General features: G+C 37.4%; 1 protein-coding gene across 1 annotated transcript in view; it reads left to right on the forward strand.

The window, feature by feature from the left end:
• The first annotated feature begins 5,647 nt into the window (after positions 1 to 5,647).
• Positions 5,648 to 16,755, forward strand: part of LOC139685804 (DNA-directed RNA polymerase III subunit RPC5-like) — a 34,977-nt gene continuing 23,869 nt past the window's right edge. The window contains exons 1-4 of the mRNA XM_071582922.1: positions 5,648 to 5,704; positions 5,836 to 5,934; positions 12,394 to 12,566; positions 12,790 to 12,980. Coding sequence (XP_071439023.1) covers positions 5,648 to 5,704; positions 5,836 to 5,934; positions 12,394 to 12,566; positions 12,790 to 12,980 — 520 coding nt within the window. The remainder of the gene's footprint in view (positions 5,705 to 5,835; positions 5,935 to 12,393; positions 12,567 to 12,789; positions 12,981 to 16,755) is intronic.

Consider the following 16,755-nt stretch of genomic DNA (forward strand, 5'->3'; position numbering starts at 1 on the left):
TGACATATGGCAAAAATCAATTAAAAGGAAATTTGGATATGCTACACAATTATCCCCTCCCATGGACTACAACCTTGAAGTGGTGGAAGGTCTTGTGCATTCTGATAACCCCTAGATCTGTGCTGGCGGGAGCAATGATAATTACTCCTGGTAGGGTCACCCATGCCTGATAGGTTGAAGTTTAGGAGCCAGATGAAAGGTAGTCCACGCAGCGTCTGTTCCTAAGTGAGGCGGCTGCAATGGCGTCTGACCCCAGTGGGGCGGCCAGTAAGTGATGGTGTCACGTTAAAAACACTATTGAGGAAGGCAACGGGAAACCACCTCAATTATCATTCCCAAGATAAATATGATGGACAATATAGAGATTTTGAGTCCTGGCAGCTACAGGGCTTGGCCCAATCGACTGTGTGTCGTGCCCGGCAGCGGGGGAGGCAAGGCTTCCACAGTCGTCATCCCACGAAACCCTTGCAAGGGAAAACCAGCAGCAGCAGGACAGAAGACGCAGGAGAAGAAGACCAAGTTAGTTAGAATAGGAACGTGGAATGTTAGGACAATGATGAGGACAGGGAAATTGGAGAATGTTAAGCTAAAGATGGAAAGGGGAAATATAGGTATTTTAGGTCTATGCGAGGTGAGATGGAAGGATAGTGGGGATTACTGGAGTCATAATTATAGAATAATATACAGCGGCGGGGACGAGAGCCAACGAGGGGTTGCCATAGTATTAAATGAAAAGGTAGGAAGAAGCGTAGTCAACATAGAACAGGTAACGGATAGAATATTTCTAGTAGAGATAAAAGCAGAACTGATGAATTTAGTTATTATTCAAGTATACATGCCACCGAGCAACCATACGGAGGAAGAGGTCGATAGGATATACGATCAATTAGAGGACATGATCGCATATGTTCCTTCAGGGAAACATTTAATAGTGATAGGGGATTGGAATGCAAAGTTAGGCAAAGGAAAAGATGGTGATGAGGTTGGGACTATAGGCACGAGGAATGACCGCGGGGAGAAAGCAGTTGAGTTCTGCAGGAGACAGGGGTTAGTCATCACCAACACTTGGTTTATACACCACAAAAGACGCAGGTATACATGGAAAATGCCAGGTGACTCAGAAAGGTATCAGCTAGATTATATACTGGTTAGACACAGGTTTAGGAACAGTGTGATAAATTCGCACAGCTTCCCGGGAGCGGATGCAGACTCTGACCACAATTTATTTGTTATGAAATGTAGAGTCCGTTTCAAAAAGATAAGGCAGGGGCAGCGGGTTAGAAAATGGAATGTAGAAGCATTAAATGGATTGAAGAGGAAGAAGTACCAACAGGCAGTAGAGGAAATCATGGAGGATGGTAAAGAGCTAAGCACTATTGAAGAAAAATGGGAAAGTATCAAGAAAGGATTATCTAAAGCCGCAAAAGAAACTATTGGAACTGTTAACGCGAAAAAGACTAGGAAACCATGGATCACGGATGAGATGATTACAAAGATGGATGAGAGGAGAAAATGGAAGAATGTAAAAACAGAGTTAGGCAAAATGAAGTACAAAGAGTTAAACAATAAATTGAGGCGGGCAACAAATAAAGCAAAGAAGCATGGTGGAAGACGCAGTATGAGGATATGGAAAGTTTGCAGAGGAAGGGTGAAATTGGTGTGCTGTACAGCAAAGTTAAATCTTTATCGGGAAGTAAGAAAGAGATCTATGGTAACAGTTAGAGATAAGGCGGGGAAGATAATAGTTGACGCAGGGAAGATCCAAGAGAGATAGTGTTAGTTCCTTTTCTGAAAAAGGTAAAGGCTACGTCATGTGAGGACTACAGGACAATAAGTTTGATATCTCATACAGTTTAAGTTGTTCTCAGGATCATAAACAAAAGGATAGAGAGTAGAGCAAATGATTACTTAGAGGATGATCAGTTTGGGTTTAGGAAGGGGAGAGGTACGCGTGATGCCATTGCAGCAATGAGATTATTAATCGAGAGGAATTTAGAACACAACCAGGAGGTATTTGCCTGTTTCGTAGATTTTGAAAAAGCATTTGATAGAGTGAATTGGGAAAAACTAATGAGAATATTGCAGAAAATAGGATTAGATTGGAGGGAAAGGAGGCTAATCCGCAACCTATACATGTCTCAGACTGCTCAGGTGCGAGTGGGAAATGGGGAGTCTGGATGGGCAGTGTTAGGAAGAGGTGTAAGGCAGGGTTGCCCATTATCACCGTTGCTTTTCATCCTGAATGTACAGGAAATGATTAAAGAGGCATGGGAAGAACTGGCGGTAGGAATGAAAGTGGGCAGGTAATTTGTAAAATCAGTTAGGTTCGCTGATGACCAAGCTTTAGTTTGTCAGTCAGCCAAGTGGTTGCAAGCATTGCTGAGTGAATTGGAAATTCAGTGTGACAGGTATGGGATGAAAATCAATATTAATAAAACAAATGTAATGCGATTTTCTAGAAAGAAAAACGCTAAGCTAAACATTAAAATAGGAGGGCAAAAACTAGAGCAGGTAGAACAGTATACGTATCTCGGAAGTGTTTTGGACCAAAACAGTCAAAGTAGTATGGACATAAGGAGGAGAATTGTGCTAGGTAAAGAGGCCTTCACAGTCAGGGGGGAGGGTATGACAGGGATGTTGAGTAAGGATATTAAGAAAAGATTTGTAAAAACTTTTGATATGGAGCGCAGCTATGTACAGTGCGGAAACGTGGTCATTGAAGCTGGAGGACAGATGTAGACTGGAGGCTTTTGAAATGTGGGTGTGGAGAAGAATGGAGAAGGTGAAATGGTCAGAGAAGAAAACAAATGAGGAAGCACTTGGAATGGTGGGCGAAGAGAGGGGTTTGTTGGGAGAAATCCTATGGAGGCAGGAAAAGTGGATGAAGGGAGTATTGACTGGCAGTGGGATGTTGAAGACCAATAGAGGGGAGGATGTTGGGCAAACGAGGAGAGGGAAGGAACAGGATATGGAGAGTTGGACTGGATGAAGGGAGGAAGAAAGTACTCAGAGATGAAGTAGGAACTGATAAAGAGTAGGATCCTGGATTTTGTGTTTTGTTAGGAGTCACAAAATATTTATTTAGTAGCTGTGTCCATCCAAAAACCTACCTTAACCGGTAGATTACCTAATAAATAAATAGTATAAAGTGTATGTTTGCAGACCTTATTCAAATATTTTTCTCAACTTATTTACAAATTTTAGGTGCGTTATCATTATGGGCAGAATGTTCAGTTCCTTAACCATACAGGCCAGAGGAGGCAGGTTAGATTGCCAATGGTTTGCCTGGTGATTTATCAGGTTCTGATAAGTTATCTCGCAAAAGGTTTGAACAACCTGGAAAATTGCAGGCAACACAGAAAGAACTGCCAACTCATTCTCTTTGATTAATTAGCATTTTGGCTATATTTCAATTCTTCATTCAGGCATTCCCCAAGGATCCTATCTGGGTCCACTATTATTTAACTTATTCATAAATATTATCATAATAGTGTCGGACCATATTCCTTTTATTTTGTATGCCGATGGCTATGTTTTTAAGAGTTCAATCAATTGATGATCACCTAACTTTGCAAAACTGACTTAATAGGCTCAAAACTTGGGGTGAGCATAACAATCTAACTTTCAATTAAAAACAATGCTATTCTGTTACATTCAGCTAGAAAAGAAGTCCATAGCATTTTGAAGAGAGACTATGCAATTATCCTAGAGTTCGATTAAAGAATTAAAGGACCAAGGAGTTATTTTTATTTCACAGTTAACATTACATCAACATTATAATAATGTTTAATCTAAAGCATACAAATTGCTTGGATTTATCTTCTGTTAATGTAAAAACTTAACTCATATAGCGCCGTTAAAAGTTCTGTTCATCTAATCAGTTAGGTCACTCAGTGAATACTGCTCTGCTGTTTGGCCACCTTACTACAAACTCCATATTCATACAATGGAATGTGTTCAAAAAAATTTTGTACAAAATTGTATTTCAATTCAATTTCCACAAAGATCTTTGTAGCTATCATGAAATACTTCCTTTGCCATATATCCCCTCCTTGCATAAACATAGAAAAATCAATGACAATACTTTTCTGTATAAATTACTTTCTAACAAGATTAATTCCTATCTTCACACCTAAGTGCCAATATCTTTCAGAGTACTTTCACATGGCACAAGGCATGAAGCACTCTTTCAAATTAGATGTGCAAAATTAAACTTACAACTCACCTGTAAGCCATACTATGAGAGATGCCAACAGTTGTGATTATTTTGACCAATTTTCTATTTCACCAGAATACCTTTAAAAATTGTTATTAAAATACCTGGGTAATTTTAGAATACTAATTATTATTGTATGGATATCTGTACATGTCAATAATTTATTCCTTATGCCCCTTGGGTAAAATTTCTTAACCGATCCTACAAGGTTCATTTAATGACTACTACTAACATTTATAATTTTTGACAATCATATAGCATGTAATATATTATACTTCTCTAGACTGTATGTCTTATAATCGGTTTCCTTTTTTTAAATTTGGAGTATTATTAAATAATGATATTTTGTCTACATATTTAATCTATCTAATCTAGGTATGCATGCGTATCTATATACCATCTGAAAATGTCTTTCCTGCATTACAAATCAAGTTTCTTATTAAATTCCAAATTATATTTTAATTCTCAATAAGGGGTATATCTTTATGTAATTTACTTTATTTATTTATATGTAAATACTTTAATAATTGTGGAACTAATCTAGTTTTTGTCTTTCTTTGTGTAAAAGGGCTATTCCGGCTATTAATATCTTCATAATGAGTGCGTTGCCATCTGCCTATTTAGTATATATTTTCCAAGTAAGAAATGCCTTTTAAAGATCTGGTGCTTTCCCAGCGTATTTGCTTAATGAAGTTTTCTCGGGTCTTCCACCGGGTCAGGGGTTCCATATTGGCTGGCGTAAGTAAGAAATGCCTTTTAAAGATCTGGTGCTTTACCAGCGTATTTGCTTAATGAAGTTTTCTCGGGTCTTCCACCGGGTCAGGGGTTCCATGTTGGCTGGCGTATCAATGCTCGTCTCGTGCATCGTCCTCAAGGTTGGGTTCCACCCCTTACCCGGTGGAAGAGTCGAGAAAACTTCATCAATACCTTTTAAAGTTTGATTAATTTGAACTCAATTAGTATCATTACTTTTTGCATGTGCTTTCTAGAAGTGACTCAGTTCATGGGAGTTTAATAATAAAACATTTAATAATACTTTTTTATACGACTACACTTTCGGAAACTGCCCGCCTTAAATCAAACAAGCCAAGAAACTTATCACAATGTCTAAATTCAATGCAGGATAACCAACGCAACAAATTCAATTTTGGTTGGTAGAGGAAATCTTATAATAACTGACTATTCCATACCGCGATTCTGTTTTGAAATTGAGGTTTCTCTAGATTTTATGGGGCGACATAAAGTTTTCTCTAATAATTGAAGGAGATCCTGCCCGATTTATCCAATTTAACGTCATAAATATTAATGGACTTCATATTTTGATTCTTAATGGTTATCCTGTGATGCAGACTAACAAGAGTTTAACTTCCTGCCGATTTGACTATGTTATGACAATATTCCGTACATCTCTATATTCATTTGTTTGTAAACATGGCATCAGGTCATCACAGTCCTCCTGCTGATCCAAAAGACAGGGTTGTTTTCGAGGTATATGTTTGTTGACTTTTAGGAGGAAAATGTTTTTCATGTGGAGTCTATTATATGTGCATATTTATGAGTGTTTCTTTTGTAGTTTTTTTAAAGTTTATTATTGTTTGTGACTTTCTTTCTGTTCACAGGCACCAGTTTACCTATCTAAACTCTTGCACAAACAACTACATATATTTCAGTATCCAGTTCGTCCGAAAGCGACATCTGTCAATTTCCCCGTGATTCGGGTTTGTAAAAATTTCTTGATTGAATTATTAATTGAACTAAATCGTTGTGGCCGCATGGGTTATCATATTTTAATCTAAACGATTGTCATTCATCGTAAATATTAGAAATGGAATGTATGGGCCGTTCTTCCCGGTTGCTGTAAATTAAAATGGTATTAATTTCCTTGGCGACGGCAATATTAAAGAAAAATGAACGTGGTAACTGACGTTAAGTTTCAAGTTACGGTGTTACTTTTAACTGCCCTGTGTGCTCGGTAGAGATTCACTTTGTAATATAGAATAATAAATATTGTAAAATCATAGTTTAAGGCTATATCCCATTATTTTCAGCCACAAACATGTTTTTATTATTGCATTATTTGAATTTCCTCTCGTTAAACGACCTCAATAATCTATGCGTGGATCCAGTTTTTAAAACGTCTGTTGATCATTGTACTCGGCCATTGCACAGTTTAGTTTTTCTTGTACCCCATCCCAAGTTCCTTTTCTTCATTTAAAAGATAGTTCGTTGATTTCGAACGTTGTGTGTAGCCCATTTGCATCTTTGTGTGCTCCTTATAATAAAGAGATTAAACGTTTTGCATTTTTGTTGGGGGAATATTTTCTCCACTCAACTTTAATGTCATTAATCCTACATACATGTATAATGGACATGTCACCTGTATGATAATGTATTGTCAAACAAACTATGAGTTATACCATATTTAATATGGTTTTGTATATGTTAATATACGAAGTGTGTAGCCTCGATCATCCATCCTGTTCTTTAAACTAATACTCTCATTCATTTATCCTCTTTGCATGTTAGGGAAGATTCCAATCTCTTTTAAATATTGACATCTTTGTGAGTTTGGCTTAATTGTTAAGTCTTTTGTTGCAAACCATATGATATTAAATGAATTGACTGGAATTATTAGTTACATGTATGATTATTGTCTATTGATATCATATATGAATTTTTGTGCAATTGTTTATCTGTTAATATATAATGGCAACATACTTAACATCAGCAGGCTAGTACAAGGAACTAAATGATAAAGTGAGGCAAGAAACTAAGAGAACGAAAAAAGCATGGTGGAAAATATTCTGCAAGGACATGGAAAGTTTACAAAGGAAGGGTTAAATTGGTGCCTAATACAGAAAGGCGAAAGATTTATCAGGAAGTAAGACAGGAAAATCCATGCACACTATTGAAGATACTGTAGGAAAATTACTAACAGAACCAGGTAAGAAAAGAGAGAGATGGAAGTAATATAAAGAGTGTCTATGCGATAAAGACATTAAACCAGCAAGCTTAGACAGAAGGAGAATATGACATAGATTGGGATAGCTTAGGACAAGGTATATTTGATTGTGGAACAGAAAGGGCATTGAAGGAATGTAAAACAAGTGGAATTACTAAGGGTTTAGAAAAACAAGGTAGGAAGAGTTTCAATGGGCTAATTCGAAGCAAATATGAGGGAAGAAGTTGGCCAGAAGATTTGTTTTGATCACTGTTATTTACCATCCCTAAAAAAATTTCCTCCTGAATTTAAGGGCTTTGGAACAGCAAGTTTATTTTAACGTGCGGCAAAAGATCTTCATAGGTTCTTCAAACAATGGGTGAAAAGGATGGCTTATGATTACTTGGGAGATCATATTTGTTTTCAGGAAGGGAAGAGGCATGTGATGTCATAGCAGTAATGAGGTCATAAATAAGATGATGAATCAAGATATATTTGTGTGTTTTTAGATATTGAGAATGCATCTGATGGAGTAATTTAGACTGAATAAATGATTGTATTTTAGAAGAGAAGAGGAATAGGCAACTTATCTGTAAGCTATACTGGCGTCAAACTACTCTGGTGCTTATGGAGGATGGAGTGTATAAACCTGTGCTTTTGACTGTATATGTAGAGGAAATGGTAAACGTGGCATGGTAAGAATTAGAGATAGTGATGAAAGTCAGTTAGGAATTCATAAAATCAGTTTTGTTTTCTAATGTTCAAGCTTTAGTTAGCCAGTCAGGCGAGGGTTTACTGCTGCGTGCAATGGAAAATTTGTGTGGTAGGTATGGGCTGAGAATAAATGTAAGCAAAGCAAAAATTGTTAGGTTTTCAAGAAAGGGGAAAGCTTTGTTGTTGGTTTAAATTGGAGGGCAAAAATTAAAGTAGAAGTGTACATGTCTTAGAAGTGTCTTGGACCAAGGTAGTGACAGTGGAAGAATCGTAAAAAGCAAAGAAACTTTCATAAAGAGGAGGCAATTGTTGGCAAGGATGTTTCATTCCGGGTATTAGGAAACCCTTGTCAAAACTAAAACATGGGGTATGGTTTTTTATGGTGTGGAAAAATGGTTATTGAAGCAAGATGATAGGCATAGATTGGCGGCGTTTAAGGTCTGGGTGTGGAGAAGCATGGAAAAGGTGAAGTGGACAGAAATGAAAAATAAACAAGGAAGTGCTGAGCATCGTGGGTGAGGAGGGGATTGTTGGGAGAAATCTAAAGGAAGTACGAAAGATGGATACTGAGAATTTTGCTGCAGGGGTGGTATGTTGAAGACTGTGATGGAGAGGAGAAAGAAAAGCATATGAGGAAGGGGTAGGAAAAGGTTGAAGTGGGTATGTTGGAAATAAGTTTTCCAGGAATCCTGCATCATTATGTGCAACAAAATATCTATGCAGTTTAGTATGTTTGCATGATTCTTATGCCTGCCTGTATCTCCCACACTTTTGCTTTCTTCAGTGCCTTCCACATTTGAATCATACAGGGACACCTCCAATATCTGTTTGTCAGTGAAAAATTCAAACCAAGAATCTTGAGACTCAGTCAGCAGTCACTCCCAGATATCCTCCCTCCCGTGTTTTCGAATTCTAATGGTGAAGATGCCAAACTGGATAGTTGTGTGGTCCTAAAAAATTTCTTGATTTGTCGAAGAGCTTCCAGGTGCACTGTAATAGTGGATTGGTGAATATATTTGTCATCCATGGAAGGATTGTGGGTTTTTTTTAATTCTTTCTTTCTATCGCCAGAATTTTCATTCTTCTGTCTCCCAATGCATTACCTCAGCTTAGAACCATTTAGCAGCTGCTTTTATATTTTTGTAATTAAAGGACCATTTTGGTAGACACACAGTACCTGCCAGTTTCATCAGCATTGAAGAATTGCTTTGGAAGTAGACTTTTTTCTTCTATTAACTTCTGAAACTAAGCCTAAAATTTATCAGCTGAAAAAGATATTCGTGGTTTGATTTTTTTATTTAATTTCTTTTCATTATACTGGTGACAAAGTCATAATCATGAGTGATCATTAGGAGTATGATTTTTTTATGAATGTGACAAACTGTTGTGCCTGAATCCCCAATTCTTTGGCCATTTTTTTTATTATGTCACCTCTATCTAAATGATTAATAAATTCTGCACAAGGGATTAAAGTATGTAATCTGTTTTCACCCTCCAGTGAAAACTGTGAAAGGGGCCCTCTTGATCTAGCTGTGTGAATCATGAAGATGAGGGGAACGTCATTATTTTGTCTCATTTTTTCCCCTCTGTACGCACCAATTCTCCCGTGAGCATTTTGCATCAGGAAGGACCAATCATTTTGTTGATGGCTGATGAGGGTGTTACATGGATTAATACTCTACCCCCTTAAGAACATAAAAACAATGTCAGCAACTTTTTATCTCTTCTCTTACTTAAAGAGACATCACATTACACACAGCCCTTCTCATCTATGGGTTAGCAATCCATCCCATTGCCCTCCACTCCACCATCACCATTGATACACAAAAGCGATTGGCGATGCATGGATGGTCTGAAACCCAGATAATGCAGGCATGGATAATTGTGTTTACTGTAATTCTAAATGAATTCATTGCGCTGAAAACTAAGTTGGTAGTTTAATTTCCAATAAGAGGGAAAGGGTGTGTCCATCATTTGTATGACATTTCTAAATCACTCCCAAGTCTTCCACGCCTGACTCTTCATAGACCTTACTCAGTTAACATCTACCCCCTTCCTCTATCATTTTCACTTTCTTGACCAAGTGGCTCCTGTTTCTTTTATATATTGTCTCTTTTCCTAGTAATTATGGGAATATTGTTACTCAATTCATTGAATTCAATATGTCAATGATATAAAAAAATGACAATGATACCCTTTCGCAGTCAAAGAAAATCATTCACCACCTACTCATTTCCAGTAAGAATCTCATGTTCAGATTCACCAACAATGCTGTCATCCATTGTCATTACTGTATATTAAGGTGTAGTTGATTGCTTGAATAAATGCTGAATTTAAATTCACAAATAATGACCTTTACAGAAATACTGAATCACTGGTTGGCCTGTCACAACAGGGACTGAGAAGCATGCTCCTGAGGTACAGAACCATAGTGTTAGTGGTAATCTGTTGATGATGCTTTTAAGGAGCATGAGAAATTTGGCCATATCCCCCATCAAAGTTTTAGTTATTAATCGTATGCTGCTTGACCAAAGTATTAGATTTGATGTTGACGTCAGATTTGTGAATGATCAAGCTTGAGTTGACCAGCTGGCCAAATGTTTCCAACCTTTGCTTCCCAGCATTACAGAACCAGTGTGATAGGTTTGGGATAAGAATTTATTATGAGGAAATGAAGATAGTTTTGTATGGCTTTGAAACGTGGTCATTTAGCCAAGAGGATGAGCATAGATTGGAGGCTTTTGAGATGTGAGCGTTGAGAACAATACATTATATAAAATGGTAGAAAGGAAAGCAAATAAAGAGGTTATAGATATGGTAGAAAGACAGATGTTCGGATGATTTTGAAGAAGATAGAGCTAGTGGATGCAGGAGATACTGGGAGGCATTGGCATACTTACGATGGCAATAGAGGGGAGAATGTGATGTAGAGATAAGAAAAGAATAGGATTTTGGATTTAATAAAAGGAAGTAGAAAGCATTCACATATAATGAACAAATTATTTTAATATATAGTGTGGTTTTAAGGATATTCTGTCATTTCAGTTAGGGCTTAAGAGAACAGTAGTGTTAGTGTCGGAGTCCAACAAAGCCAGGAGGCCATGGCTAATAAATAGGTCCTGAAACATGAAGTGTTTTGCTTACTTTTAATTGAGCCACAATATCAGTACAGCCTCCTCTTTTCTTCTTCTTCCGTATAGTAAGTGTGCTTCCTTGGTAATAAACATCTTCCTCTTATTTACATAATCTCTATCATTTACATGCTTTCCTAATTTTGAAATGAATTAAGTTACTTTTTCATTCTACACACACACTTTATTTAGAACACAACCTAGGTTTCGAAATTGGATGTCATCATCAGGTGGTCCTCACAGGAGCCAGCTTTGTATATATCGTGTGCCTTCAGAGTGGGGGAGGGAGGGTTGGTCAGAGTGGGAAGGAAAGGGAGGATGTATGGGTAAAAACATTAAATTGTAGATGAGAGGGAAAGGGAAGTACAGCTTTTGGTGCCACTCATTGGCTGTTAATAGGGGTTTGTTTGGGAGGGGGATACCCTTTGTGGGGAGAAATGGATGTGATATAGGGGTAGATTTAGGAGGAGGGAGTGGGAGGGATACAAAATTTCATTTTCCAGTTCATCCTTGCAATGAACACATTTTAATATTTCTAATTGCTCCAATGTATTGAGTCTATGGCCTGTATTTTCAAAATTCAGAATTTCAGTCTCAAAGTCACCTTGTGGTCAAGTTCTATAAGGTGCTTTGCTAAAGGGGATGTTATGTTCCTTTTCTTTACGCATATTTTGTGCTCCTTTAACATTTCTCCAATTGTCCATCCTGTTTGCTCAAAATATTTAGTGGAACACTCCGAGCACTTAATTTCATGCCTCTCTTGTTCTCTCATCTTTGGGAACTTGGTCTTTAGCGTGTGATATCAGGTTCTTAAGGTATGAATTATTGTAAATTTAATTTTTCTTTTTGATAAATTGTTTATTACTTTTTGAGAAATATTCCCTTGATAGAGGATTTTTTTGCCATTCAGCAGTGGGATATTTCATATATTCAGGGTTGTAAATGTTGCTTAACTTAATTTTAGTAAGTTTCTTCTGGTAGACAATTGATGAGAGGGAAAATACATATGGCTCCATGGGAGTGTCTCACTTTGAATAAAATTATTTCACTAATTGTTTCACTTGAAGTATAAGATTTTATAAGATTAGCCTGCCTGTAAAACTTGTAAAAATGTTTGCCATTTACCTTGTGTATGGATGTCATATACCAGTGGTCAGCACCAGATGTGTATGAAAAAGACATACATGTGGGGTAGGCTCCTGCCCAAAATCAGACCCAATTGTTACAGTTCAAGGCTAGATGCTTAATAATAATTCAGACCTATTTTCAAAGCCATTACCCTGGTCATGAATGCCATCCGTTTTAATTATTTTTGGCAGATATCCACCCCAAACAATTGCTCTAGCAAATTATGAATTTATAATAAATCATTTGAATGTTACTCCCTTTAGTCCAGGATTAAACCTGCTCTGAAAGAAGTTGAATTGGAGGTTAAATTGGATACAGGGAATAAAAATTTTGATCAACCAAGAGCTGCTTATATAGCTGCCCGAGTGGATGGTGAAGACTTAGAAAATGATGATGATGACGACGAGGATGATAACACTGACAAGGTGTATGAGAGGTATTAAAAATTGCTATTTTTTAGATTTCCTCTGAAATTGTGGTAAAATATTTTATCAATTCTTGCTTATGACTGCTAGAAGTGATAACATTGCTTTGATTTATTTTTGTTAATGCTGTGTATTGAATCACCTGCTGTAAATAATAATTTCTAAGTAGTTTAGCTCTTTATTAATGTTACTCCATAAATCATACTCCAAATAAGCATTTCTTTTTTCCTTTAGTGGGATGGTGGATAAGCAAGTCTATTTATCTGGACCGTATAATGTAGAAAACCCCTTTAATTATGCTGTTGGCAAATTTCATAATGGAGAGCTTCATTTATGCCCAGTAAAAGCAATATTGGAATTACAGCCGTCACCCTCTCATGGAGACCTCCCAAATGATGAGCTGGACAAAGCTTGTGAAGAGAAAGGTAGGCACGACTATCTAACTATAACTACTTTTATCAACTTCCCAAGTGATAAATGCAAAGTGAAATTAATGGAATGGTGCATTGTTCTAATTTTACCATGCATGATTTTGACCCTGCCCATCTCAATATCCAAAATAAGCCAAGAGCAAACTTTATTTCTTGTCATACACAGTGTGCGGCAACATAACTCTCTTTTTTCAAAATGCTATAAAACCCATTTCATGAAACAATTTTTTTGTTATTTTTTATTGTAGGTACATATTGAAAGTTTTGTTTTACACAGTTTTAAAAATCAAATCAGGTAGGTGACATCCCCCATTGTTCATACGCTGAATAAGCTGATTTCTGGCATTTGCCATGACCCTTACCAGCATAGCAGCAGGTATGTTGGCAATTCCTGCCCGGATATTGCCCTTCAGGTCATGTAGGGTCCTTGGAGGGTTGGTATAAATGCAGAATTAAAAAAAAAATCGCAAGGGGCCAATGGGGGAGCGGGCTGGCCACTCTAAATTGACCATAATTGAGATGAGATGCTCCTGGAAGTGTGCCCTCATTACAGCCATTGATGCCCTTGATGTGTATACCGCTGCTCCGTCCTGTTGGAACCAATTGTCCCCTAAGTCCAGTTCATCAGGTCTTGGGAAAAAATTCTTCCAACATATTTACATACCGGTCTGAATCCACTGTCACTGTGACCTCATATTCTTCAACAAACCAGGGACCTGCAATACCAACTGAGGAAATTGCACACCACACTGTGACTTTAGGTGAATTAAATGGCATTTGATGCAATTCTCTGGGATTGGCGTTAGCCCAGTAGCGCATGTTTCTGTTTTGTATCACCATTGTGTCATCATTGAAAAACACAATGGTGTCCTCAGGAAAGTTTTCAGGAAGAGCCTGACAATGTTCCTCTGAGAATTGAAGTCATGGTCGGAGAGTTCATGCACAATCACCAATTTTTAAGGATGGTAATAAAGGTCATCATAAAGAATTCGCCTCATTGGACAGTCAGAAATTTCAAGGGCTGATGCATGGTTGTGTGCAGAACGCCATAGGGATTGCAAGATGGTGGCTCCCACTGCCTCAATGTTCTTAGGTAATCTGATGGCTCTAGGGACTCCAGTTCTTTGTCTTGTCGCACTCACGGTTTGTCTGAACATAGTGACCCATGTAACAATTGATTTCCAGTCTGGGACATAGTCCAACAGGTCTACGTTGAAGCAATTTTGGAAGGCCCGCTGGTATGCTTACTTAGCTACAACCTCTACAGCCTGATTGGTGTGCATTTTAAAAGAGGAAGTTATGTTGCTGCACCCTGGATAATGGTCACTTTCTCACCTACACTATTTCAATGATTACTAAGGAGCTTATTCCATTGAAAAATTGGACAGGATAGGGGACAAGTTTATTCATTTTTAAATCGCATGATGATAAAGAAAACCAGATTTTCAAGGTGCTGGAAAGAAGAAAATAAGACAGTGAAAGATTGTTGTATTGTTAAATTAGTGCCATACTTTGTTTTCCTTATGTCATAGTCCATAAAAGAATTAGTTACTTTGAATGTTATTTTGTTCAGGAAGAGCATGTGATTACATCATACATATTCTTACATTAAAAAAAGAGTGCTTTTTTGTGTAATCTATCCAAGGACAAAAGCTGTTATTCGTTGGTGCTTACTATCGCATGAGAGTATTTAACCTCAAATGGAGAGAAGAATGATGCAAAACTTCAGAAGGGAAGAAGTTGCTAATGAAGGCTTGTGCTCAAGTTTTAGAGGCTAGGATCAGAACTCCATGATGTTGAAATCTTCATGAAATGGCATTGAGATATTTTTTTTTAAAGAAGGTAAGTTTTATACTGCCAAATTTTTATCATTTCCATTACTTTATTTAAAAAATAATTTACTTACTGAAACCAATTTAATAATAGTCAAAATGAAAATTGGTAGGAAATTATGTTGTGGCCTCTATTTTACAGGTATGAATTGACCAAAATAGTCTAGCTACTTTTAGTTGATGGGTTATCTTTTAAGTAATTGAATGTCCTGCTAATTATGATACCACCTTAGTCGTAAAATGATCCCTAACAAAATAGACCACTCATGTTTTGAAGTTTCATTCTTTAAAGTGGGTTAATCAATCATAATTTTTTTGCACAAAATTTTAATTCAAGACCATTAACTTATATTAGAATTTATTATTTCTGGTTATCAATCTGCTGAAGATTGGCTTGTAGCAGCTCTTTGCCAATATCTTTGTTCTTTGCACTTCCACATTCAATCTTGCTTTTCATTATTCAACATTTTCCTACCTAGTTAATCCTTTCCCATTATACTGTCTAATATCTCAAATAATAAACTATCCATTCCTACCGGGTTCAAATCCTGGAGACAAAAAATATTTTTCAGTTATAACCCAATCCCTACTTGAGGTGCTTTGTGGAGAGCACTTTGAGTGAGTTTGACGTCCCTTGGATGGGACGTTAAACTGCAGACCCCTTGGGGCCTTTCAACAAGAGTAGGCCAATGCTGATGCTGGGTTTCTCTCAACCCTTCATCCTTTCCTGTCCATCCCTAATGGCGCAAATGACCTTAGCTGTTGGTTGCCTCCCATAAAAACTACTACTACCTAATGTATCTTAGTGGTGCTAACTGACTCAATTTTTCCTCAGGGAAATTTATGCTGCACTTCCTTGTACAATTGCTTTATCCATTCTTGTCTGGCTTTTTTCACGTTTCAGCTTTTTAGTTCAGTTTCTCTTTCACTTTTCAGTTTCTGATACTTTTGTAACAATATTTTTTCTTTCTCATCCTTGAATTTTGTACATTATACTCTCTTCCTTTTGATGGGTACTTTGTTTGCAATCCTCATTTTGCCCTGGTTTTTAGCTGAGGGTCAGGGATCAATTCCTGGGCTCACTCAGCTTCATTTAAGGTGTATGATTTTTCATCTGCCAGAACTTCCTTGGAAACTATAGTCACTGGGAAACCTTTCATAGGGAAAGGAACAAGCCCCCTATGTGTGAATTTTATATGCCATTGGGCTTAGTATCAAGTGAACTCTACCATCACCTACCAAGCTAACCTTTGGGTTGATTACTGGGTATATGGTTTCTTCATATTTTCTAGGATCATGAATTTTCCTTATCTTCTCTTCTATCATTGAATGAACCAACCTGGGATGCGAACTTATTTACGCAAAACAAAGTTCATGGTGTTTGTGATGGTGCAGTGGCTAATGTACTGGCTTCCCACCTCAGAGAGTCCAGGTTCGAATCCTGGTGGCGGCAAATATTTTTCAGTAGTTTCCTGATCCCTTATTGAGCTGCTTTGCAGAGGGCACTTTGATTGAGTATGCCATTCGTCAGATGGGACGTTAAGCTGTATATCCCTGGGTGCCTTTAAGAGTAGGCTTATGCCAATGCTGGGTTACTCTCCACCCTTAGTTTATGAATGTTAAATAAGCTGTGGTTAAATTTTAAAATAGTAAATTGCATTGGCACAACATATCAGAATGAGACTCTTTCATTATCTTATGACAGGGCAATGCATTCAGCCCTGCTGTTATGTACAAGGTCTGTTCCAATAGTAGTAGGGCTAAGTCAATTTTTAAAAATTATTGCCGGAATTGATAAATTCACTCAAAAGTCTTCGAAGGGGGGCCCCTTGTGTATCCATACACCTCTGCTAGCTGATTTCCATACCTAGTACGCCTTCTGGAAGTTGGTGCCCAGAATTCTGCTAAGCTCTCTCATCATGGTCTGTTGTAATGCT

This window comes from Hetaerina americana, unplaced genomic scaffold (assembly GCF_022747635.1).
Source record: "Hetaerina americana unplaced genomic scaffold, ioHetAmer1.1.p SCAF_12, whole genome shotgun sequence".
Lineage (NCBI taxonomy): Eukaryota > Metazoa > Arthropoda > Insecta > Odonata > Calopterygidae > Hetaerina > Hetaerina americana.